The sequence below is a fragment of the Filicampus tigris genome, chromosome 3 (assembly GCF_054856515.1).
Source record: "Filicampus tigris isolate MCC_2025a chromosome 3, RoL_Ftig_1.0, whole genome shotgun sequence".
Classification (NCBI taxonomy): domain Eukaryota; kingdom Metazoa; phylum Chordata; class Actinopteri; order Syngnathiformes; family Syngnathidae; genus Filicampus; species Filicampus tigris.
Window position 1 is genome coordinate 2,217,057 of NC_141219.1, and position 26,398 is coordinate 2,243,454.

The 26,398-nt window shown below is 43.4% G+C and overlaps 3 protein-coding genes, 1 long non-coding RNA gene and 1 pseudogene across 11 annotated transcripts in view; 3 read left to right on the plus strand and 2 right to left on the minus strand.

Moving 5' to 3' along the window:
• On the plus strand, positions 1-7,929 carry LOC147149565 (trans-1,2-dihydrobenzene-1,2-diol dehydrogenase-like; annotated as a pseudogene). The gene is made up of 6 exons (XR_015086330.1): positions 1-504; positions 728-900; positions 1,610-1,853; positions 5,769-5,893; positions 7,539-7,711; positions 7,820-7,929. The product of XR_015086330.1 is annotated as a trans-1,2-dihydrobenzene-1,2-diol dehydrogenase-like (transcript).
• Positions 4,467-14,737, minus strand: LOC147149566 (uncharacterized). 3 transcript variants are annotated; one of them, XR_015086333.1, is made up of 3 exons: positions 14,376-14,737; positions 12,107-12,280; positions 4,467-11,972 (listed from the first exon to the last, which is right to left on the minus strand). It is a non-coding gene; the product is annotated as an uncharacterized LOC147149566 (long non-coding RNA). The 3 variants fall into 3 exon arrangements; XR_015086331.1 differs by lacking the exon at positions 14,376-14,737 and adding an exon at positions 13,306-13,457; XR_015086332.1 differs by lacking the exon at positions 14,376-14,737 and adding an exon at positions 12,526-12,672.
• On the plus strand, positions 8,509-13,572 carry LOC147149567 (trans-1,2-dihydrobenzene-1,2-diol dehydrogenase-like). Of its 3 annotated transcripts, none has more exons than XM_086027004.1 (7): positions 8,509-8,649; positions 9,852-9,963; positions 10,061-10,224; positions 11,031-11,283; positions 11,448-11,572; positions 12,514-12,664; positions 13,376-13,572. In XM_086027004.1, the coding sequence occupies exons 1-7, from the start codon at positions 8,560-8,562 to the stop codon at positions 13,483-13,485; spliced, it is 1,005 nt and encodes a 334-aa protein (XP_085883130.1). In that variant the 5' UTR covers positions 8,509-8,559; the 3' UTR covers positions 13,486-13,572. The 3 variants fall into 3 exon arrangements, with proteins under 3 accessions (XP_085883130.1, XP_085883131.1, XP_085883132.1); XM_086027005.1 differs by having other exon boundaries at positions 8,610-8,649; positions 9,852-9,985; XM_086027006.1 differs by lacking the exon at positions 8,509-8,649 and having other exon boundaries at positions 9,597-9,985.
• LOC147149568 (trans-1,2-dihydrobenzene-1,2-diol dehydrogenase-like) lies at positions 14,579-20,377 on the plus strand. Its single transcript, XM_086027007.1, has 7 exons — positions 14,579-14,746; positions 15,845-15,956; positions 16,040-16,203; positions 18,321-18,573; positions 18,661-18,785; positions 18,965-19,115; positions 20,110-20,377. Exons 1-7 carry the CDS (start codon positions 14,657-14,659, stop codon positions 20,205-20,207), a joined length of 993 nt encoding a protein of 330 aa, XP_085883133.1. The 5' UTR covers positions 14,579-14,656; the 3' UTR covers positions 20,208-20,377.
• The window catches only part of pkma (pyruvate kinase M1/2a), a 19,697-nt gene continuing 11,936 nt past the window's right edge, over positions 18,638-26,398 (minus strand). For 2 of the 3 annotated variants that reach the window (XM_086027001.1, XM_086026999.1), the window contains exons 6-11: positions 25,960-26,230; positions 25,619-25,769; positions 25,345-25,497; positions 23,900-24,066; positions 21,786-21,967; positions 18,638-21,460 (exon numbers count right to left, since the gene is read on the minus strand). In XM_086027001.1, the coding sequence (XP_085883127.1) occupies positions 21,354-21,460; positions 21,786-21,967; positions 23,900-24,066; positions 25,345-25,497; positions 25,619-25,769; positions 25,960-26,230 (1,031 nt within the window). In that variant the 3' untranslated portion in view covers positions 18,638-21,353. Of the gene's footprint in view, positions 21,461-21,785; positions 21,968-22,653; positions 22,821-23,899; positions 24,067-25,344; positions 25,498-25,618; positions 25,770-25,959; positions 26,231-26,398 lie in introns of all 3 variants that reach the window. The other variant, XM_086027000.1, reaches the window with a different exon arrangement.

Below are 26,398 nucleotides of genomic sequence, written 5' to 3' on the forward strand. Positions count from 1 at the left end.
AAGCCGCTCAGCCGTGAGTGATACAACCGTGTAATCATTTACTTCTTTTATCAAACAGAACCTTGGATTGACCTGCGCTTGCTTTGTGCAACATTAAACTGCGCAGTTGCGCCGCCCCCACGTGTGTGTCAGTTGTTACGGATTGTTAAGTACAAAGCCATCTAATGGAAAAATACCTATGTCAGCGATAAAAAGATAACTCATCAGCAAGTGTTTTGGTGAGGAAGGTGACACAAGCACGACCCCTCCGGCGTATAAATGCACAAAGCTCCGAGGCGCGGCGGCTCTTCTCGCCAAGGTCACGTCTCGACAGTAGCGGGGCTACATTGGCCTGCAGCATGGCCACCCGATGGGGACTCTGTGGTGCCGGGAAGATCAGTCACGACTTCAGCGTGGCTCTGAGGACACTTGCACCTCAGGATCACCAGGACTGCAAAACAAAAAGCTGGCTGCATCCGCTCTCATCTTACGCGGCCTACCATTTGTCTAGATAAGAGCCATCGCGTCCCAAATATTGGTGAGTGTTGCGAGAGGCAAACCGTTTCGCAGGAGTTAAGAGTTAAGAATGGAAAGTGAACTCTAAATGAACATAATGTCTTTTAGTCGCAGGTGACCAGTCCAGAAGACTTGCATAAAGACAACTGAATGTTTTGTGCGTGTGATTGAGACAAATGTCACTCTTTTCACTTTGTGATACAAATACTATGCAAAATCAATAGGAATGAAGTGATGTGCAACTAAATTCCCATATCATTCATTCACACAGAACACTGGCGAGTGGGCCTCCTCTTCCTCAACGCTGGCAAGAACGTTCTGTGTGAGAAACCCTTCGCCATGAACTCTGGTCAGGTCAAAGACCTCGTGAATGACGCCAGGACAAACAAGGTCTTCTGGATGGAGGTAAGTTGTCTTACTGTTAATATGGGAACAACATTATGGATTGAACTTGGTTGTTGTTTACACACATTGGGCCACTTCGTTGCCATGACATGTTTCGGATTGTCACTCGTCCTTTCTCCGAACCGCTTATCCTCACGAGGGTCGCTGGAGCCTCTAGTTGCCAGCCAATTGCAGGCTTGTTTAAGTGTAAAAAAACCTAAATTAGTTCATATACCACCGCACGTCAGTATGTACTGTACCTCTATAACTAAGCGTTGCATTGTAAGATCCAAAACTATCTTTACCACACACTAAACCCTGGCTATAATCCTAAACCACTTAGCCACTAATCACCCCCATATATCTGTAACTCTTACCCACTGACTTTTAAACACAATAGTAAGTGTTCTAAACAGGTATGCTACATATGCCATGGCAAGCATTTGGTCAATTAAACACAGGACTCAGCTTTAGAAGAGTTGTAGGAAAAGAGTGTGGGTACTTTTTAAATTATTTTGAGGATTTTTGGAGGATGTCGGGTTGGATCGGTGATATATTTTTTATAACTCACTGGTCGGTGATCAGCTCCAAAATCCAGTCAACACAGTTCCACACAGCCATATGTGAAAAGTCGCCATGCCACATGTGAACAAAACATGGTATCGTGCCAAAAGTGTCTCAGAGGAAGTGACGAGCAGTGGTAATCATAAAGCTACCCTGTCCCTCTCAGGCCATCTGGTCCTGGAGATTCCCTGCGTATGCCGGCGGGGTGGGCCGGCGGCTGCGTGAGGGGGCCGTGGGGGAAGCCAAACTGGTCGAGGCCTACTTTGGCTTCCCCCAGCTCGACATCCCACGCTCGGTGGAGAGGGAGCTCGGGGGACATTGGCGTGACATGCCTGCGGTTTTTATCCTGATGGCGTTCGACGTTGAGAGGCCGGAGTCCATCCAGGCCACGGGGGTGTTGCTCGACTCAGGTATGAGTCAGCAACTTGGGATTAGTATCACTAACCACCTACTGTAGATCAGTGATCACAAGCTGCTTATCCTCGGCGTCTAATACTAAGCAAACCTCCTCATGAATTGGAGGTGAGGAAAAAGTACTCACACACTGTACAAAAGTACAGTACAATACTTGTGTAAAGACTGGTAAAAGTAGAAGTATGACTGCACTCCTTCACTTGTCTTTACTGGCATTGTGAACTGTGTAACAAAAAAATGCTAAATTAACTAATGATAACTGAATACATACAGTATGTGTATGTGTTTTTCAGGTTAAATGGAGAATTTTGTAAACGGCAGAAGCTATCGTCACTAGCTGCTGACGTTCAGACAAGCTGCTAAAAGGCAGAAGCTATAGTCACTAGCTACTGACGTTCAGACAAGCTGCTACTGGTTTTTGGCTGGCACTAGACACAACGCAGTTGCCACGAGTCATTCCTGTGGTAGATGACATCATTAAAAAATTCTCTCAAATAAGGTCATGAATGGATTGTACCTTCCAAAGAATACAACTTCAAACCGGTAGATTTATTGTTATAGCAACACTCAATTAGGAATAAGTCACGGTACCAACGTTTAGCAGCCGTAGCTAGCAAATGTAGGCTTCTGTACAGTGCTTAGTTTTGCTAGTGCTGCTATTTTATTGAAGCTGGACAGTGTTCTCTGTGACTATTAATAATTGCATGCAATTATAAATGGTCATGTTTGAGAATCATACTCGTGTATGGAGAAGAAAGAAACCTGACTTTACAAAGTCCCTATAATTATAGTACGTGCATCTATTTAAGGTTTGTCAAAACTTACTGAATTGCAATTTAATTATTCAACGACTGATGATCGATAGACAACACTAATAATGCCTCTAAGACGACTCTTACTCTCCGAGGAAGAGTAAAATATTTGATAAAATAATTGGACTTCAAAATTATCAATAGTATATAAGACAAATTTCCAAGTAGGAAAAATAAACACACTTATATGAAGACATAGAACAATTATAAAAATGGAAATATGTAGAAAAATCAATTGTTCTCTCAAGTTGCTTTGTTCACGAATACATCTCTTTCAACGGATCCAATATTTTATCACAAAATGTCCACATACACGATATTAATGTAACGGCCCAATCAATGTTCCCGACATACGGCAACCACTCAAGTCACATACCCCAGTGTCACGTAACGTTGCTCGATGCTTGTGTTCGTAGTAGCCTAAAACAATATGGCTCCTTCACCCCAAGGCAAACATAAACATACCTTTCAATGAAGCAGGTTCACTCCTATGGTCCAAGCGGCAGGAATGAGGAAAGCAAGAGATTAGATTGCACGTCCAACACGCCGCGATGTCAGTCAAGTCCTCCCAGTCCACAACGCTGTGCGGCTCCAGCCAGGTCCTTGTCGTCCTCGGCAACGGGCAACGTATTAATCCACGCAGGCCTCAATTGTTGCGTTTGCTTGTCACTAGCGACGTAGCAAAATCCACGCGCATTAGCCTATGTGTTAGCGAATAATTCCACGAACGGAAGTCTTCTGCAGAGTAGTCCACTCACTCTGACCAACTCTATCACTGCCAACGTTTTCAAAAGATTCCTGGTAGAACACTTTCGCCAACAGTGATATAAGTCTACTTTCTGTACACTTCTACGCGTTAGTGCACTCACCGGCCATCGTCTTCGCGTCTCTACCGCTTTTTTAAAAAAAAAAAAATATATATATATATATATTTTTTAAATATACATTTTCGAACAGGAAAACATCTGGCATTCTTCAGAAAACATTGTCTCGATACATTTGAAACAGAAAAACAACATTTGCAAGGCTTTTTCAAAAATGTCTTTTACAAAAATTGCTTGAAGTGTTTATAAACATAAAAAACTAAATTTGAAGGTAACAATCAATCAAATTTGACAACGGAGGGGATTCATGTTTGAATAAAATAATTTGTTCTTTATTAAAGGGAGTGAAATTTACAATATTGTTTTTTAGCCATGCAGTCAAACAAATGTTTCCAAAATAGTTTGACTGGACGAGAGTAAAAAAGATGTTCAATAGTCTCATTGTTTGTGTGACAAAAAAACACATGGCTCCAAATCAAACCCAAATCCCTTGCGTAAAGTCTCAGCAGGTGGATAATAATTATGGATAATCTTGAATTGGAGCTCTTTAGCTTTTGGATGAATTGGCCACTTCATAAATTTATCATGTTTATTTGAAATTCTGAAATCTATTTCACTATAGTTCTTATGTTTGTAGCTTTTTCTAGATCAATAAAGAAGATTTCTTTGAATCTAGTTTGAATGACTTTATTATTACATTTTATTATCTCCAATTTTATATTGACCAATTCGAATTTCTGGTAAAGTTATCTTCACGTCTGAATATGAAAGTGTGTTTTTAATTTGTTGCGCTAAGGGAGCTGTAATAGCATGACATATATTTCTGTATTCTTTATAAAAAACATTGTATTCCATACTTATCCTTAAAAGAGTCAAGTGGCATAATTGATCCAGAATTATCCATAAGGTCAGCCACAAATATTATTCCCTTGTCATACCATCTTTGTTTGAATAGAGTTTTTTTATTTATTTATTTTAGTCGTCTCTCCCTCTACTCTCTCTCTTTTCTCGATCTCCCCCTCCTTCGCGATCTCCGTCCCAAATTCACTTCCAGTCCTCTGACCCCGGATATGATGAGAGGTATCTGGCCGGAGGAGGGGTTCTGTCAGACCGGAAAGGTACTGTCAGACCAGAAAGGGTTGGGTTTTCTTTTCTTTTTATTTTAACTTTATTGCTCCGTAGTGACGTCACCTGCCTGCAAGCAGAAGAGCGACACTCACTTGAGGGACGCTTCGTTCTCTGTGTCTAATTTATATGAAGCAAATTATAAAACTGACTGTTTGCCAATAGTAAGCGGCGTTAATGCACGTTTTACAAGTTGGTGTGAAAATGTAATAGCTTTTATTTTCATCACTTCCTGTCGAAAATGTAAATACTTTTATTTGCAAATCTTTACCACCACCACTTCCGGTCTGACAGAACACCTCCTCCGGCCAGATCCCCTTGGATATCATTCGCTCATTTACATAAGAAAAGAAATAAAATAATTTACAATACAAATTGTATATCTTTTTGTTTTTTTCATGTGCTATTATTATACGAAGTACATTTCAACAGAAAATATTAAACAACAACAACAACGTATTTGCTATTTAATAACATTATCCAATATACAACCTTCCAATATTGAGAAACCTCATAACCCTATTGCTGGTAAACATATTGTAACATTAAACACAATTCCTATTTCTTAAACTATGAATCTACAGTAATCTGTAATTTGTAACTTGGTTACCCGTCATTAACCGCAGAGATTGAAAAGCATGTCAAGCCTATTTTGACAACGGAGAAGAGCGCACAGTGGTCATTTAAATGTAGGGAGCAAAAATAAAAACTCTTCATAAAAATAAATACTTGAGTGCAGATAAGGACAGTAACAAAGTATTTGTCCCGTCAAAAATTAAATAAACCAGGGGAGGAATTCTTCACGTGGAAAAGCCCACAGTTATCTTTTAAAATGTCAGACTAATCCAAATCCCTCCCCCGGGAAGCACACTAATACGGCGGACTGACAGGCAATGTGGACCTGCTCGTCTCGCAGCCAGATAACCTTCCATGGAAGACTGTCACATTATAACGGTGATTTCCTTATCTTTCACCAAATGTCGTGTCGCACCATTTAATCATCTAATGATGAAGGTGTGAAATCAGATTCCCCCTGTCATCTTTTCTCCTACTTTCGAGCTTTCCGCCTAATTGAAACATGTTAGCTCAGTGTCCCATGAAGCAAATGCTAAGCAGCCTTATCCATGATAAACGTTTTGTTCCTCACAAGGAGTGGATGAGTTTGTGGTTGTGGTGATGAAATTCTCCAGGAAGAGGATGCCCGTGTGCACCTTCTCCATCGCTGTTCGCCTTCCAAACGATGCTGTCGTCAGTGGCACCGAGGGATCAATCCAAGTAAAGGGATCACAATTTACACAGAAGTTGGATGATGTCACCAAGCCGGACATCCCAAAGTACTCGGAAGACTACAACATAGGATCTTAGATCAAATCATCAACCGGAGCAGACCATATTCCGGGTTTTCACACAGATGACACAGGTCAGAAATAATCCCAGTATGGGTACTTCATTCTTTGTGGGAAATTTCACAATTACCACACTAATAAATTTGGTTTGATTCTATTGTATTCCAATTCCCAGATACCATGAAAAACATTCATTTCAGCAATTTGATCGTCTATTATACCCTGAAATAATAGATTTTGGGATTAAAAGTCGATATTTTATGGAATGAAATTTTCAATAAAATGTTTCCTGTAACAGCGAACCCATTCTCAGTAAAACTTTTCGACTTGGAAACATTTTTTTCCCTGCATGAAAAAAAATGGAATTAGAAATGATCATCTCCAAATGCTCTCTTATTTCAAACAGTTGAATATCTTCTGATAATATCCGTCCATTCAATTACGTAGAAGACTGCAGCAGAACTTGTCGTCATATGCCTGCAACGGACATTTGCGTCAAGAGTGTTCGGGCTGTTGGCATCCCCGCCAGCATCCTGAAGGGCTTGTGGCCGGATCCTCCTCTTCCGACCGCCTTCTCATTGGAGGAGCTTGACTTGTGCATTTCTCAACTCACTTGGACATCAGTCGCACAACATGCGCCCTCCAGTCTGCTGTACTGGAGTTGGCATGGTTTCAACAAGTGTTGAACTTAATATTGTATGGTCCTCAGAGGACTGCTTTCAACCTTCTTCTCGGTCTTGCTCTCATATTCGTATTCAGCAGGTTGCAGCGTCGCCCACAAGTCACCGCGATAAGGATTCAATTCAACTCCATGTGCTGGAACGCTTTTCATTCATTGATATCTGCTTGGATATAGCACGTTCTCCATTGTTATTATTCCCAACACACACGCTCCCACGGACTTGCTGTTTCTTCCTCAAATGACTTTTTCCATTTGCTGGTCCCCTCATGGTTACCGGGCAGTCTGGCAATCAACCCCCGAAGGTTTGCCAGGGAATTTATTGTTATTGTAATTGATTAGCTGCTATCTATCTATCTATGAGCAGAGGCCTATGACCTCTGCTCACGTTAGAGGAGTCACTGCCGCAAAGATGGACAAACACAGACTATAAGAAGTTGTACTTTCAGTTTTACTTGCTTGACGCTTGTTGGAGGAATCTAAAATAATTTGTGCACTTTATAATGCCACATTCAAAATTCCATATTAGCATACATCGTTGGCGTATCATCTCAGAGCATAATACCCTGCTCAAGTTACCTCCACGGGGCCTCGACAATCAACGCTGCTGGAGTGCGGCGCTCGTGGCTTCGTCTAAAGCGAGAAGCGAGACGTTTTGAGAATTAAATCAATGGGAAGAATATAAGAAAGATGCCTTACAAGCGGAGTTTGTTTTGTTCAACAGTTGTATTTTACAGGAGACTCAAAGAAAGATATTAGAACAGTCTGTGATTCTAAATATACTTTCTGTTTGATGATTTCACATTAATTCCAAGATTTTACCCGGGTAAATATCTGTTAGAAGCTTTGTAGGTAATAGTTGAAGTCGAAAAATGCAGTGTGTCATGTCCTGAAGGTGTGCGGGCTCATGCACGGCCCCACAAGGCTCGTGGTGAACGGCAAAGTGAGCGAGTAGTACCCTTTGCCAGAGCCTCCCGCCCAACTTCACCAACAGCACTGGACTTCGTTACGAGGCTGAGGAAGCGCGACAGTGTCTGCTTAAAGGGAGACAAAAATAGAAAGTAGATTGTTTTGCATTTTCAAATTATATCGGATCTGGTTTGCGCAGGTGCTACTTGAAAAAACACACGTGCCCTTAGGTCAGTCATAGAGGATAATACGACTCCTCTGCATCAGATTTGAAGGAGAGCCCGCAGAGGCCTCTAGCTGACTCCATCTTACGAACAGAAATCATGGATGAAATCAGGAAGCAGGTGGGCGTCGTTTTTAGCCAGGACAGCCAATGACTTCACCTGACTTGAACACACTAAGACTGTGACTTGGAGGAGAAAGCATCTTTGCTGCAAATGACATCACTTCCACTGTATGCACACACGCGCACGCGCACGCGCACGCACGCACGCACAAAACTGAGTTAAGTGCTCACTCTATTAAAGATACAATTAGGAAAATTCTTGCACTGTGTAGTTCTTCCACATGTGGTATGAATACTCCATTTTATTTTGGTTGGGTCGTCATGACCCGTGACGAGTGTGGAAGTAATACAAGTGCGCTTCCAAATACTGTATGTGTAAAATCGTGCCATTTAATTATCTAAAAAAAATCCAACGTGTGAAACAAAGTGTGCAGTGAACGCTGCAGCATAGAAATATATCTATAATACTTATTTTGTATTTATTGTTAAATACTAGTATGTAATAATAAACTATCAAAATAACAATAAAAATAAACCAAGAAAAAACATCATGCATAGTGCAGTGGTGGTTTACATAATAACCAATGATCAGACAAATAAATAAATTCCATTTTTGATTAAATACACGCTCAAGTCGTGTAGCGTAATAAGTGAAACTTTGTCTCCATCTATCGGCATCATGCTGCCGTTGCCACCGGATCCACCCTGACCACTTCCAAACATGGCAACCAGATGGGGGATCTGCGGTGCGGGCAAAATCAGTCACGACTTCACGGCGGCCCTGAAAACGCTTCCACCTGAACATCACCAGGTATCAGCACATATACAGCTAGTGAATCCCCCACCAGCGGCAAAACATGTTTACTCGACATTTCGATCGCCTTATCCAAGGATTATCCGTTTGGCATTTGAACAGGACGTCCGACCAGTAGAAAGTTCAATGCACAATCACGTTTATTTACCGTTTTCTCTTCCTTCCAATTGCATATTTACACTCCAAAGTGCACATCAACAAATGCGGGTTCTGCTTTAATAATGTGCTCGAACGTTCTTATTGGGGCGTGGGGTTATGTAACGTACGCATGCACTTCCAGCCATGCAGGATATGGAGTATTTTAAGTCATGGAAACATTTTCCACCATCTATTTTGATACCTCTTAAGCATTTTATTATTTCATTTGTGTGACAGTTAACAGTCCATCCGTTTTGTCAAGCTCGATCGTGTCCTCATAAGGGTCGCAGGCGCGTAGGCTGAACCCCGGACTGGTCACCAGCCAATGGCAGAGCACAAAGGTTGTTGACAAACAAACATCCACACCAATCTACAGTTAGACTGTCCAACTAACCCAAGAAAGCCCACATTAAAGCACAGGGAAAGCACACGGAGAGCCCGGAGCCAAGATCCAAACCTTTCACATGCTTACAATCACGAGCTCATCATAGTGTACTTAAAGTGGGAGGTCAACTCAAACATTTTTTTTTCAAGAATATGTTCTATGCAAGCCCACTAGTTATAACAGGGCGTTCTGATAAATATTGCATTTGTGGAATAAGTGTTAATGCACTAGTTTTTAGCCATCTCCGAGGGCGGCCATTTTGTCTTCTGTCAACTGAAAATGACATCACAACTGCTCACAACTGCCATTTTGTCTTGTGTTGACTGAAAATGACATCACAACTGTTCACAACGACCAATCACGGCTGCCCTGTTTTCTGAATCTGAGCCGTGATTGGTCGTTGTGAACAGTTGTGATGTCATTTTCAGTCGACACAAGACAAAATGGCCACCCTGGAGATGGCTAAAAAACAAGTGCATTTTGCTGCTTAACTTATATTCCACAAACGCAAAATTAACCAGAATGCCATGTTTTAACTAGTGGGCCTGCTGCGAACATATTCTTGGAAAAAAGATGTTTGGGTTGACTTCCGCGCTTTAATACTGTACAATTCTTTGGGGGATATGTTTCTGTGAGTTTAAGCAAATAAATTCACGTATCAAAACTGTTCTGACAGGTTGTGGCTGTGGCTGCCCGCAACTTGGAGCGTGCCCAGGAGTTTGGCAAAAAGCACAACATCCGTGCGGCGTACGGCAGCTACGGGGAACTGGCCCGAGATCCGAATGTCGGTCGGTTTGCATCAAGGACCCTGTGGGTCAACTGTGGACAGTCGGCTTATCGTCGGCAAAAAATAAATCATTGACAGCTCTCTGTCTGTGTTTGTAGATGTGGTGTACGTCGGCGTGATCCACCCGTACCACCTGAAGAGCTGCTTGCTCTTCATGGACGCCCAAAAAAATGTTTTATGCGAGAAGCCTCTGGCCATGAACGCTAGGGAGGTGAAGGAGATCCTGGACTCGGCCAAGAGGAACAATGTTTTCCTCATGGAGGTGATTGCGCTTTGTTTGTATGGCAGCGCGCCATGTGACGCGCACTCTTAGGGACCCCACAACCTGTGTGTTTGCGAATATGCGTAGCTAGCTAGTTAGCTAATTATATTCAACTGTTAGGCAATCAGTCAATAAAGCCCTTCTAGGCAGTCTATCAGCGCCTTTGTCGTTACTTCGCTGTTGGTCTCTCGCACCGTGCTAGCAAATTTGGACGCCGGACCGGAGCGACAGTTAGCTTAGCTTAGCCCTAGCTAGCTGGTAAAACAGAACCAGGATGGTTTTAAGTAAGTTATTTAAAAGGAAAAACTTTCGCTAGGCGCGTGGTCGTCACATGTACACTCTGATATGTTTTCAAAAAACAGGAAGGCACGGACACGAATGATGGTGTCGGAAAGCGGACTTCAAGTGCCCACTTCAGTGGTAATATGTGATCGCCCAGGCCAGCTTTTACATCATCCGCCCGTGGACTCAATCTTCGGCATGAGCCATTTCTGATTCCCTAATGTGAGAAACTGTGCGCCAGTACGCTCGTCCGCTGTGTTCACGCCCACAACGATGCAAACACCCTTTTCTAACCACTGGCTATGCACCATCCGCAGTCATTCAAATCCCTTGCAAATCAACAGTCGCACATTTATCTCATCCATGGTACAAAATGCGCTCGTCATGGCTGCACAATTACCCAGATCAATGTTGATTGTGGATGAAGCGATGCCTTTGTCTGCAGGTGTGGATTCTGTAGTTTGCAACCTTGCCCCGAGTGAAAATCCAACGGAAGCAAACACTTGTGTGTGTGTGCGTTCCAGGCCGTGTGGAGTCGATTCTTCCCGGCCTCGCTGGAGATCCGGCGGCTGCTCGCTCAAGGGAAGCTGGGCGAGCTGAAGATGGTGAGGGCCGAGTTCGGCCAGTCTCTCATGCATTTGCCCAGATCGAGGGACAAGGAATTGGGCGCCGGAACAATGCTGGACCTCGGCATCTACCCGCTGCAGTTCTGCATTATGGTGTACGACGGAGAAAAACCCGAGAGCATCAAGGCAACGGGGGTCTGTACGGAGACCGGTACGTACGGGGATGCAATTCTGAAATGATGATTAAATATACAGTAATATTGTGCCTTGGGATACCATTGACCCAACTTTAGAGTTTTTCGAGATGCAAGCCGTCGATGTGCCGAGTCTCTATTCGAGTGTCCGAATTGTACAACGTTTGGTCCGCGTTTCCAGGAGTGGATGAGACCGTGGTGGTCACTCTCAAGTTCTCCAAAGGCCGCATGGCCGTGATGACGTGCTCTTCGGGACTGGAGCTTGACAACGACGCGGTCATCGTGGGCACCGATGGCAACATCAGGGTACGTCTGCCAGTGTGAGGACTACACTTAATGAAACCAGTGCACTTATAAGCAGCGGCGGGCGGGCCGATAAATCTTGCCGCTCGTTGCGAAATTGCAGTCCGTCACCGCCATTTTAGGACAGTCTGCCAGTGTGTCATCGTTGTTTTAACCGCGCTTCCGTCACCGCCAAATTACAGTTGATTGCCACTATTTTAGAATGGCAGATGTTTTGTTTTCCTCTTATTTTTAAATTATAATTTTTTTTTTTTTAGCACGAATCGAAGCATCGCCGAGAACGTAGTACTTACCCACGTCACGCGCCGGCTGACAAGGGCGTAAAAACCGATCGCCAGATTTTGCGCCAACTCGCTGGGGAATGTGTCCAACTTCTGCGCCAGTGAAAGTGTGTGTGACAAATCTGCAGAGAGGAAACACACAATTACGTACTGGATTGACATTGCCCTAACGGCCACAGCTGGAGTCGGAAGCCCAGTTGATCCGTAGCACCTGGATCACCTAAAAAATGAGCAGGCTCGGAGGACGGGAACTCACCAACGCAGGTAAGTTGCCAGTTTGATTAGCCATGTTCCCCCTTTTTCCTGTGGGAGGATGTGGAGCCCCTCCTCCGCCCTGCCCGAAGCCGTGTATTCACCCTGGCGGACAAACGCGGCCAGGCACGCCGCACGTGATAAAAGTTTGTCGTTATTCACCCGCGTCGTGACCATTCTGGCAACGGACAAAAACATGCTTCCGTCAGTGCTTCGTCCGTCAGTTTTTCAAAGTTTCCCGTCATTCGTCAGCAAAACGGGCGTCCGTCAGTGACGGTTTGACGGACGTTCCGTCAGGGAATACGCGTCTCTGCTTGTAAGGAATGTGGAATATTTAACAAAATCATATTTAACGGAAGAAATGTAATTGAAGAATGAATGAACATCACATCTCCCGTGTTTGTCGTATAGATCCCGACTCACATGTGGTGTCCCACCTCTGTGGTGGTGAACGGGAAGGAGAGCCACTATCCCGTCCCGGTATCCGACTTACCCCTCAACTTCCTCAACAGCACGGGAATGCGCTACGAGGCGGAGGCGGTGCGACAGTGTTTGCTCAAAGGTATTGTGACAAACTCTGGCAGCCGTTGATGCAATACCTTGTTTTGTTTTTTTTTTTAACTGATATGAAGTGTCCTTTTACCTAAAAACACACACCTCAAGTGAACCTTTGGTGGATTTTGATGCTGAGGTTGTATTTGTGCTCATACTATCATGCTTCTCCAGAAAAATGTAAAAATGTACTTGTTTTAAGGTTTACTCTGGTCACAGAAAAGCATGACATGAAAGTGAAGCCTCTAAACTTCTAGCAGTAAATTCTCATAGAAATACAAAAAAAATTATGTATGCAATAAAATTAAGATAAACATTTACAATAATGGCTCAATTCTTGTCTTTTTAGGAATGTGCAACATCAATCGATTGTTTTCTTTTTAAGAAAATGGCTCGTCAATAGTGAGTCTACTTTTTATCAAAGAGCAATATCAGTAGTTTGTCGTCATTTTCAAACACGGTTTAGAATAATCCAGAGACCGGATCAATATACCGGCATGAACAAATTAGTCACGTGTTAAGGACACACCCAACATTGTGGAGCACACGTCAGTCTTCTGCAACGCTTATCGTAAAAATGCTGTCGCCACATGAATATAAAGCCGCGTACGGATGCCAAACTTGAATTCTTCTGAAATACTTTTTACGGACCTCGGTTTTGGTGCAGCGACAGGTGTAAATGTGCCTAGCGCTCATGTGTTGTGTTTTCTTTCCTCCGCAGGACTGAAGGAGAGTCCCGTGATGTCCCACGCCGACTCTCTTCTGCTGGCTGAAGTGGAGGATGAAGTGCGTAGGCAGGTGGGCGTGGCCTACACTCAAGACTCTGGCTAAGGGTCCAACCAGAGCAAATGCGCCAACTCATTGGGATATACGAATCATTTGTATTGTTATTTTTCAATAAATATAATATTAAATGCAGCACTTTTCTTTTTTTTTTTTTTTTTTTTTAAATAGTCAAATATAGTGTTTCGCAAAGACCTTGTGGTACCGGCCAAACCGGTATCACTTGAATGTAAATACTGTTATCAGTCTCCTCTAGGTTGACAACCGTAACGCCCTTCTCGTCGGGATCCCTGGCAAGAGCCTGCAAAGGCTGCGATATGTCCAAAGGGCTGCATGAAAAGCTTTTCATTGCTGATTTTTGCAATTTTTCCCTGTTAACTTTATTGATTACGCCCCCTTTCTTTTATCTGTGGTTTAACCGCACCCTGTATTACTTTTTATTGTTGCCTGTACTGTGCATTGTGATGCGTTGCCCAAATGTAACGTGTGTTATGAATTTAAAGTGCGCTGTTATTATTATCATTACTTGGAGAAGAATTTAGGCAGCCTCTCCAACGAAGCCAAAGCAATAACTTACATTTCTAGCATAGTTCATACAGTTCACTCTTGTCTGCATCTTCAATTGCTATCAGGAAGACAATCTAATAAATGTTGCACTAAAAAAAAAAAAAAAAAAAAAAAGCTCTTGTTGCCACGTTGTGAGATGAATACAATGAATACAAGCCTGAGCATTGTTATCACTTTGAAAGCATAATTGTTGATTCCAGCGCTTGCACTGGATCACATGAGAATGAGAATGTGGCTGGTGGGTATTTTTCCACAGCTACTTTTTTTTTTTTTTTTTTTACGGCTTCTTGGATGTTACATAAGTAACCGTCTGTGTGTGCGTGAAATTTGACTGCAAGCAAGACCTCCCTTTTTGGCACATTGCTACATACCGTTCAGATGTAGTGCGTTCTTGACTTTCCGTTATGAGTGCCGTCAATCATCCTACAAAGTATACAAACTGCATTAGCAGGGCAAGTGGAAAAAACCCAAACAACCCCGATGATGAAACGATCTTGAAACATGACACTTCCTGACGTCTGCACTGAGCGAGCCAATTGCATCGTATGAAAGAATAACAGCAGGAATTTCCTGTTGCGCCACAACACACTCATAAGCCTGACTTTTGAGTTGTAATCCACTGCCCTCGGATCCACTCACACAGCTCGCGAACATGGCAACCAGGTGGGGAATCTGCAGCGCCGGCAAGATCAGTCACGACTTCATGGTGGCCCTAAAAACGCTTCCACCCGAAGACCACCAGGTATCAGTACCACCGAGAGATGCTCAGACACACCCACACATCGGGACTCATTTATAGTTTTCCAGTCTTGTGCGATTCTTAATGGAAGTTTGAACTGCAGCATTTACTTCATCTGAAGCAACTGAAAATGTGTTCTATAGGTTTGGAGGGGTTAATATAACCCTTTACCAAAAATGCTGTATACACAAAAGAACCCTGCACAATCCTTTAATAATGACTTGGCATTGATTTTCATGTTTTATTTTGATGGCTATTTTAAGAACATGCTGATTTAACATTTGGTGCTCAACAAACGTGTTAACTACACGTCGTAAAAAAAGAGTGGAGAGCATCCAGCCTCACGTGTGCATTAGTTTTCAAATTGAAAGACTCTCCACTTATGACAATCCTCCATGAAAAATATGAGCTTCTGCATGTTGGTGTCGTGACCAAAATGATGATATTGTTCTACGTCTCTGTAATGGATATCACCATTGGCACGCAACTTACATTGGGCGCTGCTCAAATACATTTGTTAAGCACTATACATGTACATTACATTTGACTGAAATTAAAATAAATCACATAAACATAAAAAAAGAAAACAAACCCATTATTGAACTAGGAAGTATTTCAATGAGAAAGGGTTGCACAACCTAAAAGGCAAAACTTTTCATGATTGTTGTTGATGAAACAGGCAGGGTGTTGTCGACATAACCTAAAACGAGAGCTTAATACCAGAGCATGAAATTTGAAACAGAAAACTATTCCCAATGAAATTACAAAGTGCAGGACTGCTCAGGATGATGTTTTGGATTTTGGATTGTTTTGCATTCTAACTTAACATATGGAAGGTGAAAATGGTGCCAAATAATATTTAAATTATTCATCAGCCTAATCGAGTTGAAGAGGGGCTGCATGCCTGCCACATTGTCCAAAAAGATCTTTTCTGCATATTTTCTTTTGTGAATAAATAGCGTTTTAACTGTGGGAAAGAAAAAAAAAAAAAATCTCCCCCTACTCGCATCCCTTGGCTCCAGTAAAATCGCGGCCGTGATGAGAAAACCCAACAGGAAACAGACGGATGCATTTGAAGAACCATTTGACTTTCATCGACAGGCTGTGGCCGTGGCTGCCCGCAACTTAGAGGATGCGAAGAAGTTTGGCAAAACGCACAACATCCCTCGAGCGTACGGCAGCTACGAGGAGCTGGCCAAAGATCCCAACATCGGTCAGTGCTCACGTCAGGCCCGTGAGGTCGATTTTGCGGTTTGCCTGCGTGCGTGCGTGCCGATGAGTTGTCCGTGTTTGCAGATGTGGTGTACATCGGCACCATCCAGACCACCCACCTGAGCTCCTGTTTGCTCTTCCTTAACGCCAAAAAGCCCGTCCTGTGTGAAAAGTCGCTGGCCATGACACCCAAGGAGGTGAAGGAGATCCTGGCCTGTGCCAAGAAGAACAACGTCTTCCTCATGGAGGTAACTGAAGAGCAGGTTGACACGGCGAGACCATCAAAGTTAAATTGTTTCAACTAATGCAAACCATTATACAAAAAAAAAAAAAAAAAAAAAAAAAAAATCAAAAAAAAAAATCCGTAGGCTGTTTTTCTTGAAATTGGCTGTTCTCTTCGCCAATCTTTCTCTTAACGGCAGGTTTTTCACTAACACATGACTGGGACCGGGTGACAGGCTTCATCTCTTCCTTCCTTGCTGTCACGAGCCTGAGCTGCTTTGTGATTACTGGTAATTAAAAAAAAAAAAAAAAAACGCCCAGAGCAATGACACAGCAAAAAAGATGTCAGTCAAGCCACAAAATATCATCCCGCAAATGGCCCCTGCCCAAGAGGTTAACCGAAGTATGAATTCCGAAAAGTCATTTTAAATCAAAATGGCTGACTGTGTTCAATTTTGTGATAAGGTCCTTGAGACTTTTGCGCTCGCCCCGTAACGATGGATATGCCCCCACAATTTCCTTTAGATTTTTCAAATTGGTGTTTTTTCTTTTTTTTTTCATTTCTAGAAATGTCTAGAAGGCTGATACCTCCAGTGCTTTTGATATATAAAATGTAATGACAAGAAATTGTGACGAAAGATCTTTCTTAATGACGCAGATGTGTCAAACACTCGCTGTATAGCGGCAATTACTGCGAGGAGGACTTTCCGTATTTTCCGGACTATACGCTGTTCCGGAGTACAAGTCGCACCAGCCATAAAATGCATAATACTGAAGAAAAAAACATATATAAGTCGCACTGGAGTATAAGTCGCCCCCCTCCTCCACCCCCTCTCGGAATCCAAGTTATTTCTGTCGCGTAACGCGAATAAATGTGTCCATATAAATCAAATGAATAAAATTGTGCACTTAGTACACATCATTTCCACCGAGCTACGATGATAACATTTAGCTAACATCCACACATGTAGCATTACAAGAAAGTTACGGTAACATAACTTTAAACTCACCAAAACGATCGTAGATCGATTAAATAAGTCTTTTATTTATCGCCGACCACGTTGAATGTTTCCAAGTCTCCAAAAGTACTTATGTAATCGGTCGTAATTATCTGTTCTCTCCTCCGCTCTCGTGCGTGCATGTGTGCGACTGGCTGATGATGCAAGACCATGCACTGCCAGGCACGGCGCCTTTTAAAGGAACCGTACACTATTTTGTATAGATGCATTGATAGACAGTTAAATTGTCTTTTTATCATACTATTCTAATTACTTATTTAAAACAATATGAGATTTTAACCATTTAAATTATTCATGCATTTTAATAGCTTTTAGGATTTATATTCATGTGGGTTAAAATAACATGTGAAATGATATACAGGTAATAATGTGTTAATAATTTCACACATAAGTCGCTCCGGAGTATAGGTTGCGCCCCTGGCCAAACTATGAAAAAAAACGTGACTTATATAAAATACGGTACTCGAGATCAGATTTTCTTTTTCGCCTTAAGCATCAGTGGCTGGTATCAGCATCCTCCACGAGAACCCGATACATTAAAATAAGGCCAGTATTGGCCCGATACCAATGCCTGGTATCAGTACTCGCCCTTCATTCACTTATAAAAGAAGAAATAACAATATAATATGAACATAAATGTTCTCCATTCTTGAATGAAATGGAGCAGAAAGTAGACAAAGTCTTATTTTATCTGCCCCAGGATTAAGTTACAAAAAAAGAAAACGTGATTAATAACGACAACAAAAATAAAACATACATACACATATGTATACATATATACTCATCACCGCTAGTCACACTGACAGTCACATAACTTTTTAGTTCCCAATTTACAATTCAGTTTATGTTTATTTTATGTGAAGCAATACATTTAATTGTGCTGCTTAAAGTCTGGTACAGGTACCACTGGTGCTACTTGGGCTCCCTCTAGTGGTAAGCGAAACAATCACTGCATTATATGTTCAAACTGTGCAAGTTGCAGTGTCTTGAACTTTTTGGAAGCCTGCACAGTCCATATAAGACTCCAACTTAACTTGAGGCATAATTTCCTTGAAAATTCTCCTAAAAAAAAAAAAAAAAAAAAAAAAAGTCTTCCTTACCGTACTTGAATGAATCTTTTCCAGGCCATTTGGGCCAGATTCTTCCCGGCCTACCGAGAGCTCCGGAGGCTGATCGCCCAGGGGGAGATCGGTGACGTGAGGATGGTCCGGTCCGAGTTCGGCCTGTCCGTGCTGCCTCTGCCCAGACTGGAGCTAAAGGAGCTTGGCGGAGGAGCCCTCCTGGACATCGGCCTCTACCCACTGCAGTTCTCCATCATGGTGTACGGCGGAGAGAGGCCAGAGAGCATCAAAACCGAGGGAGTCATCCTGGATACTGGTGATGGGGGGGAAAAAAAAAAAAAAAAAAGGGACCCATTAGAATTATGACTTTTTTTTAAAAAAAATACGTGCATGTCTTTTCCAGGAGTGGATGAGACCTTGGTGGTAACGCTCAAGTTTTCCAACAACAGGATGGCCGTGTTCACCAGCTCCTCAGGCCTGCAGCTGCACAACGATGCCATTGTGGTGGGCACCAAGGGGTTAATCCGGGTACGTTGCAACGGCTGCACTTGTGCCAACTTGCATGCAACAGCCCGCCCTCCTGTTCCCTAGAAATACCTCTTATGTTAAGCAAAGCCACACTTGTCTTCACACACAGGGGATGTTTTTTTTCTTTTTTTTTTTTAATCCCATAATCGGTTTTCCTCATGCCTGCTGTGTTTGCTCAGTTCCCATCGCACATGTGGTGTCCCGAAGTTATGGTGGTAAAAGGGAAGGAGACCAAGTACCCTCTCCCGGAGCCTCACTTGCCCCTCAACTTCGTCCATAGCACGGGCTTGCGCTACGAGGCGGAGGAGGTCCGCCAGTGTTTACTCAAAGGTACTGCAGCAGATGACAAAGATGCGGCGAGCAAATTCTGTAAATTAGTCCGAAATGTCATTTATTTAAATTACACTAATACATTTAATGTTCTTAATGTTTTGGATACAAAGAAACAAACAAATTGGAGATGCATGTTTTTCCCTATATGTTAAGGAATGTCTTTATAATAAAAAAAAAAAAAAATAAAAAAAAAATAAAAAAAAACAGATTTGGAAAAACATCTTGCAGCAAGGGCATAATCTGTTTTTCTGCAACTACAACTTGCTTTCCAAGTATGAGAAAGCAGTCTGTTTTTTTGGTGTTTTTTTTTTTCACACCTTGTAAAGCCATAGATAGCTTCGAGTTTTACCTTCCGATTTCCCTAAAAGTTAAATCAGATCAGGCCGCAGCCAACTACAAATCTACTCCATGTGACAGGACTGGAAGTGATGGTTAAAGCTGTCCTTCCCTATTTAAAAGGGGAAAAAAAAAACCACAAGCACACCAGTTAGAGTTTTGTATTCTAAAGAAGCACTGCCCAAATATGAACCACACCTTGCACAGAAGACTTCCCAGAATATCTCAAATTAAAAAATTAACTTGCACGCATCTGTCAGTGTTACTCAAGTCTGTCAAAGCCTGGATGTTCAATAGTCCACCGAATCAAACTTTACTTTACACATACTATTGAAGTGTGAAATTAGTTTAGGAAAACGGTGCCGTTTCATTCTAGTGCCATTTCACATGCTTTTCCCCTCCTTAAATAACTGGAAAAAGTCATCGACAAAACTTTGGTTGCAACATTAGCTTCAACATGTAAAATGTTGAGGTGTATTTAACTTAAAAACCTTCCACACGACAAATCAAGTAAAAAAAAAAAAAAAAAGTCCACGTTTTACCAGAACTCATTCCACCTTATGTAACCATGTCTGCATGAAGCATCGGCAACGCTACAGTTTGTCGCGCGATGAGTGCCTACCCAAACAAACGTGTCCCTTCTTCTCCACTGCAGGAATGAAGGAGTGCCCCATCATGTCTCATGCGGAGTCTCTGCTGCTAGCAGAAGTCAAAGAGGCAATTCTGAAACAAGTTGGAGTGGTGTATGATTGAATTTCTCTCTTTTTTTGGGGGGGGAGGAATTTTAGGGGTGTAAATGTCTTGCTTTCAAGATGAAATTGACCCCTTTCAAGTTTTTTTTTTTTTTTTTCTCTTGGCCGATTTGAAAAAAAAAAAAAAAAAGAAACGAGTCTGAACGGAAATAAAGCACTTACAAAAGTGGAGTTGAAGGTACTTGCCTTTTTATTGATGAAATCCAGCCTGGTGACAACAACCAGCAACGCATGACCTCGTCACGCTCGCATAGCTCTAGTGTAACAATCAAAAGCGCGTCAGACAACAGCAAGAAGGACAAAAAAAAAAAAAGTAAAAGGACTTTCTCACTTTTGTTACTCATCATCCACTGAGGCCTACGTCACAACCCCACCCTCAAAGTGCCATTTTATTTCTTTTTTTTTAAAGTGAAACTTCTAAGTGCCAACTTAGATGATCAACTACACGTGAACGGCCTACATGACACATCTAACTTAAATACAGTAACCACCTGCGACATGGGACATCCATACTCGAGTTAGGCGAAACACAACTGAAATGTCCCCCCCAAAAAACACCATTCATAATAATCAAGTATAATAGACTGTAACACATTGGAGAGTAAGATTAGGAGTGCTACACACAGTGAAAGCATAGAAGACACTTCATCCACACACAAACAGCACTGACACGACAATGTGCATTGGGTGGCGTGGCAGAACGCGAGGACGCCATTTTGTTTGTTCGCTTATTCGGCCAGGAGTGTTCCGTTCAGAACGGGGCGCTCGAGTTCATGCGGCGGCGCCACCCAAACAAGTGCGGCGACGCGCATGCATCGGCATCTGCCAATCGATTGGGAGGATCCCGTTTAATAGAGTGAATAAATACAGCAGCTTCTGGTTGAGGCATGTCAATCCGATTGGCCGCCTGAAGACTTGATTGTTTGAAGAAAATTTAACGTGAAAGGAATGGACACAGGAAGTGGAAATGGCAAAACCCACCTCTAACCCCACACGGAATGGTTGTCATGGCGTTTTGGTCTCCGATTATTGTTGCGTTTGATTGCCTAGAATGCTTAGTGGTTCACGTAGCAGATGTTGGAAAGAACGGTGGAGTGTTACAACAGAGAAAACAGCCAGAGATGGAGTGGACCCTTGTTTTGGCTGCTCAGGCAACCAGAACCACACGCATGGTGTTGGTGAAACCGGAGCCTGGACGCCAACCGGTCAGGACGATGACGACGTCACCCTCCTTGAAGAAGCCTCTAACCTTGCCTGTCGGTCGCACACAAACAAACACGACAGAATGAGCACACTGAGCTCTGCTGAGGCGTCAAAAACGTCCGGGCCAGACAATCACTTTACAAAAAAACTGAAAAATATTGGCAATTATACATATTCAATCATTATTTTTAAATAGACTGGATACTTGAATGTCCGTGTATTTGATTAGTACGGGAAATATTTGTAATGAAAAACACTTCTAGGCAACAATTTACAAGTGTACATCCACTTTTGCATCGCTAGCTGTCATCATTTTTTTATTTATTTTTTTTTTAAATGCATATTAAGGAGAACAGGCACTAATGCAGAGCTTTACCCATATCCATGGCGAAGTTGACACGCATGTCGACATCCTCGGCCCAGACATCGTGGGCAGGAGTGGTGTAGAGGACTGGAAAGATGCCGCGGTACAGGTGGGCTTGGCGGGCAGTCTGGGCGTTACGGGTCACGGCCAGGATGGGGGCGCGGGGCCTGTACCTGGAGATGAGGTGAGCGGACCTGCAAAAAAAAAAAAAAAAAAAGTGGAGGTGAGCATAATTCATAAATTAGTCAGGTGGTAAGTATTAAAAAAATGCCACTTTTCCATCGTACAGCACTGGCTTAGTTCTACATGCCTCAGTTTTCTACTTGAAATGAATACAGAAGTATTACATGAAACCGGGAAAACCAAGTCTCACTGAGCATTTCAGACAAATGTTTCCTGCATTTACTTCTCTGTAAGGAGAGATGCTTTTTTCTAAGAGGAGAGCAAAGTGGAAACTGTCAAGTATCACACTTTTTTTTTTTTTAATAAAATGCTCCATCACACTGAGCTAAAAGGCACAGCAACGCGGCAAATTTTAATTTGATGATTTCCACCCTAGTTATCCTTATATGTTACGATTTATTACAAATGTGCTTGTGCAATGAGCGACCAGCAATGTTTCACAACAGCCTTACGGCACCAAGCATGCAGACCAGATACTTTATTTGATCGGTGAAAGAATTGTACATTGGAAAAGCGGCATTTTAGAACACAAGGAGTGCGTTAGGTCACAAATATCCAAAGTTGGCAATTGCTGTCCTCTCTCGCCTACATCACAGTGCAATCCAAAAACATTCATTCACATACCCACACACTATAAGGACAAGTAGTCCATATAGCGTACTTACCCTAGTTGACTAGGAGCGTCCCCCCGTCTTACCTGCCGGTCTTGGTGAGAACAATAATTGCACTAGCGCAGCACTTGAAAGACGACTCCACCGCTCCGACAGCCGCCACCTCGGACGGATCTCTGGTCAGGTGGGAGTGTCGCCTCAGCTCCTCGAACAGCTTCCTGTGGAAAGTGGCTGCCTCGGCCTCACGGGCGATCTAAGCCAGCCCCAGTTGGGGAAGGAGTTGGGGTTACTTGCTATCGCACACACCGCATCATTCACACATCTGGGAAGGGCTTCAAATCAACGCCGCAAATCTTTCGTGTTGATACATACATCTTTAGTGTGTTAAAACAGACCTTTTCAGCATGTTCATTAAAAAGAAAAAAATAGGCGGCGAGGTACTTCCGACTGCTGACCTGAACTGAAGACAATGTAAAAAAAAAAAAAAACATGTGTGAGGTTGCACTGCAAGGCAATGTTTAAATGACAAGATCAATGATAGTGGATGTCATAAATAGTTTTAAAGCAAAACTGCTTGGTGGCATAATATCGAATTCCACTCCTAAACGAACAGACAGGGAACCAAACCTCATCATTGTGTTTGCGGAAGGACAGTATGCATAAAATGTTTTTTGGGCTGCCTTTGAGAAATTTAGCAAAACATAACAGCTAGCCCGCTAGCTAACAGAGCTAATTTAGGCAGTGCTAATGCAAGTTAGCATCTGCCCAGCTCAAAAACAAGCAAGCACAATTAAGGTTTACAAACATTGCCATTGTAAAAAAAATAAGAGATTCGTTTAATCATCGCCGTTTTGTTTGATTAAGCTTAAACGGAATAGTTTATAGCGCATGATCTATTTATAAGTCAAAAAATTACATCTGTACCATTAAGCCGAGCAAGAGAAGAGTCAATTAGCCATTACCTCAATGTTCATGTTAACTAAGTCTAAATCGACTTGCCCATCCAGTGAAATGTAAATTATGGCCTTCCAACAATTTAGGTTACCTCATATAACACCCTTCACCCATTCAAACTAAAAGACTCACTCTGCCCTGGTCCGCTGATACAGTTTACGTGTTCTTTGTTAGTATTGCCGTCGGAGCTTTTACTAGCAGGAAGTACGTGTGACAACATGCTGAAAAGGTCAACAAACATGGAAAGGAAAAACAACCAGCAGATTTGCGAATGTGATGGTCAGCCCCTCCCAGGTTTTGCCATCAGTCCCTGCCTGGCCCTACTCTTCCTCTCCTGGCCGACACGAGCGCCACGAGGAACGAGGACAGTCGCCGTACCTTCCGGAGCCCGTGAGCACAATGATGGCTGAGGCCAAACTCTTAAAGGAGGCCTCGACGGCGCCAATGGCGATGGCCTCGGCGGGGTCTTTGCAGTGCGGCGTGGATCGACGCAGGTCCTCGAACACCTGACGGTGAAACATGGCCGCCTCGGCTTCGCGAGCAATCTGGCAAGCGAGCGGGGGCGGGATGCGACAAGCCAAAGGCAAACCACCACCACCACCGCACACAGGGAGGATGATGAAGGTGGAGGAATACAAAAAGGGGAATGAGTGTGCAGTTTATGGGGAGAGAGACGGTAGACAATTATTAACACACACACACACACAAAAAAAAAAATAATCAGATCACCACACTCCTTTACTTGAGTCATTATAACGGGATCAAGGAACGTGTATGGCTTTTAAGCTACAGCACGCACGCACACAAGCGGGAAGGAGTGTGACTCAGATGATCAAAAAGGCAGAAAAAGGCAGCACCTTAAAAGGCGGGGCAGGTTTAAGGGCATTGAGTTGCTTTAGAATTCTTAACATCAGAGTGACGCATGCACAGTAGGAGTAGGAAGTAGATCGGTCCTGGGGATGAATAAAAGGACTGGCTTTTTTTTTTCTTTTTCTCTGTCAATCAAGTGGAACAGAAAATGCTGCATCACCCTGAATTTGAATCGATGTGACGCACGGTGACCTAGTGGCTGCTGACTGGCACGGGGGACAGCAAAAATGTACATTTGCGCCCATCTGAGGCAATGGATTTCACAGGTCACATTTCACACCAGTGTGCGAGTAAGTAAGGCCCACACAGTTTGCTTCAAAGCAGTCCAACATGCATCTTTCATCCCTCCATTTTCTATAGGGCTTGCAAACAAGCATTCACAATCTCATTAACACCGATTTGTTCAAAGAACGCAACACAACGCCGGAATACGCAGAGGAAACCCACGCAAGCATATGAAGAACAACGCGCAAACCCAACGCAGGGAGACCGCAGCCGAGAATTGGACCCAGAACCACAGAACTGTGAGGCAGACGGGCTAACCAGTAAGTCAACTGTGCTGCCCCGAATGACTATTAAGAACAAGCAAGCAAAACTCTAGTCTGACTCTCACTCTTGTCGGGATATATCCCTCAATCCGTAAAAAAAAAATTGAAATTAATCTAATTTCACATGGCAAAGGCTAAATTTTGTGAAATAAAAGCAGAAAGTCTCCACTTAATTAACATATTGTTTCAAATCCACTGTGGTTGGGTATAAAAAGGCCAAATCACGAATGCCCGGTGACTGACCAACGTGTATTCGCGAGCATGTTTGAGCTGTCCCTATCGCTGACCTTCATTTTGTCATTTCAAGACAACCATGCCAGACAAGATTTCAATTAGTAGAAGGGGTTAATTGTTAAAGAGGAGTTATACTGCATTGGTACGAGTCTTCCTTTGGTGTAAACTGACCATGTGTTGAGTGCGCACGGCCTCCAGGGGGTAGTCTCCCTTCGCCGTCTCGCCGCTCAGCATGATGCAGTCGGCCCCGTCCAGCACGGCGTTGGCGACGTCGCTGCCCTCGGCGCGGGTGGGTCGCGGCTTCTTGATCATGCTCTCCAGCATCTGAAGACGGAACATTCGACAGCTCTGAGAATTGAAATGAAACTCTTCCTAAAATGGAAGGTAATGGAGCGACACACATGGGCGCATGAGCAAAGACTGACGAGACTTTCAAACGTCAGACCTGAGTGGCGCAGGTGATTGGCTTGCCGGCTCGGTTGCATCGGCCAATCATCATCTTTTGGGCTAGGAAGACTTTTTCGGTGGGGATCTCAATACCAAGGTCACCACGGGCGACCATGATGCCATCGCTGGCCTCCATGATCTCATCGAACCTGAAGACGACACAAAACAGCAGTTACACAAACAAGCCAGGAGGTGGCGTAGTTTGCCTTTTTGGGTGCAGTGCAGTAACCCCATGAGGCCACCAGGGCGCAACATGTTCACATCACCGACGTTCAGGCTGACAACTGGCTCGTGAGATACATGAACAACACAACCATGCCTCAACTTGATGGCACGCACCTGCGCACGCCCTCGTGGTTCTCCAGCTTGCTGATGATCTTGATATTTTTGCCCTTCTCGCCCAGCACGGCCCTGACCGCGTGGACGTCGGCGGCCTTGCGGATGAAGGAGGCAAACACCATGTCGACGCCCTGCTCCACGCCAAACGTCAGGTCCTGGATGTCCTTGTCGGAAACGGCGGGCAGGTCCACGGCGGCGCCGGGCAGGTTGACGCCCTTCTTGCTGCCCAGGGTGCCGCCGTTCTCGATCTCACACATGAGGAAATCAGCGCCTGGAGCAAGACAGTGTTCAGGGACAAGGAGGACGTTATCCAAAGAGTTGAGATACAATTGTTTTTTAAAAAAATGTAAATCTTTCTATTTTCCATACAGAAATCAAGGACGAAAGCAGTCCTGACCACACGCCATCCGTAAACCTGGGAGTCTTTGAATTTTTGAAT

Excerpts from the sequence above, each read along its gene's own strand:
- LOC147149567 (XM_086027004.1), top strand. The coding sequence starts at position 8,560 with ATGGCAACCAGATGGGGGATCTGCGGTGCGGGCAAAATCAGTCACGAC. Across the intron at positions 8,650-9,851 it reads TTCCACCTGAACATCACCAG|GTTGTGGCTGTGGCTGCCCG; the intron begins GTATCAGCACAT and ends CTGTTCTGACAG. Across the intron at positions 11,573-12,513 it reads GCACCGATGGCAACATCAGG|ATCCCGACTCACATGTGGTG; the intron begins GTACGTCTGCCA and ends TTTGTCGTATAG.
- LOC147149568 (XM_086027007.1), top strand. The coding sequence starts at position 14,657 with ATGGCAACCAGGTGGGGAATCTGCAGCGCCGGCAAGATCAGTCACGAC. Across the intron at positions 14,747-15,844 it reads TTCCACCCGAAGACCACCAG|GCTGTGGCCGTGGCTGCCCG; the intron begins GTATCAGTACCA and ends TTTCATCGACAG. Across the intron at positions 19,116-20,109 it reads CCGCCAGTGTTTACTCAAAG|GAATGAAGGAGTGCCCCATC; the intron begins GTACTGCAGCAG and ends TCTCCACTGCAG.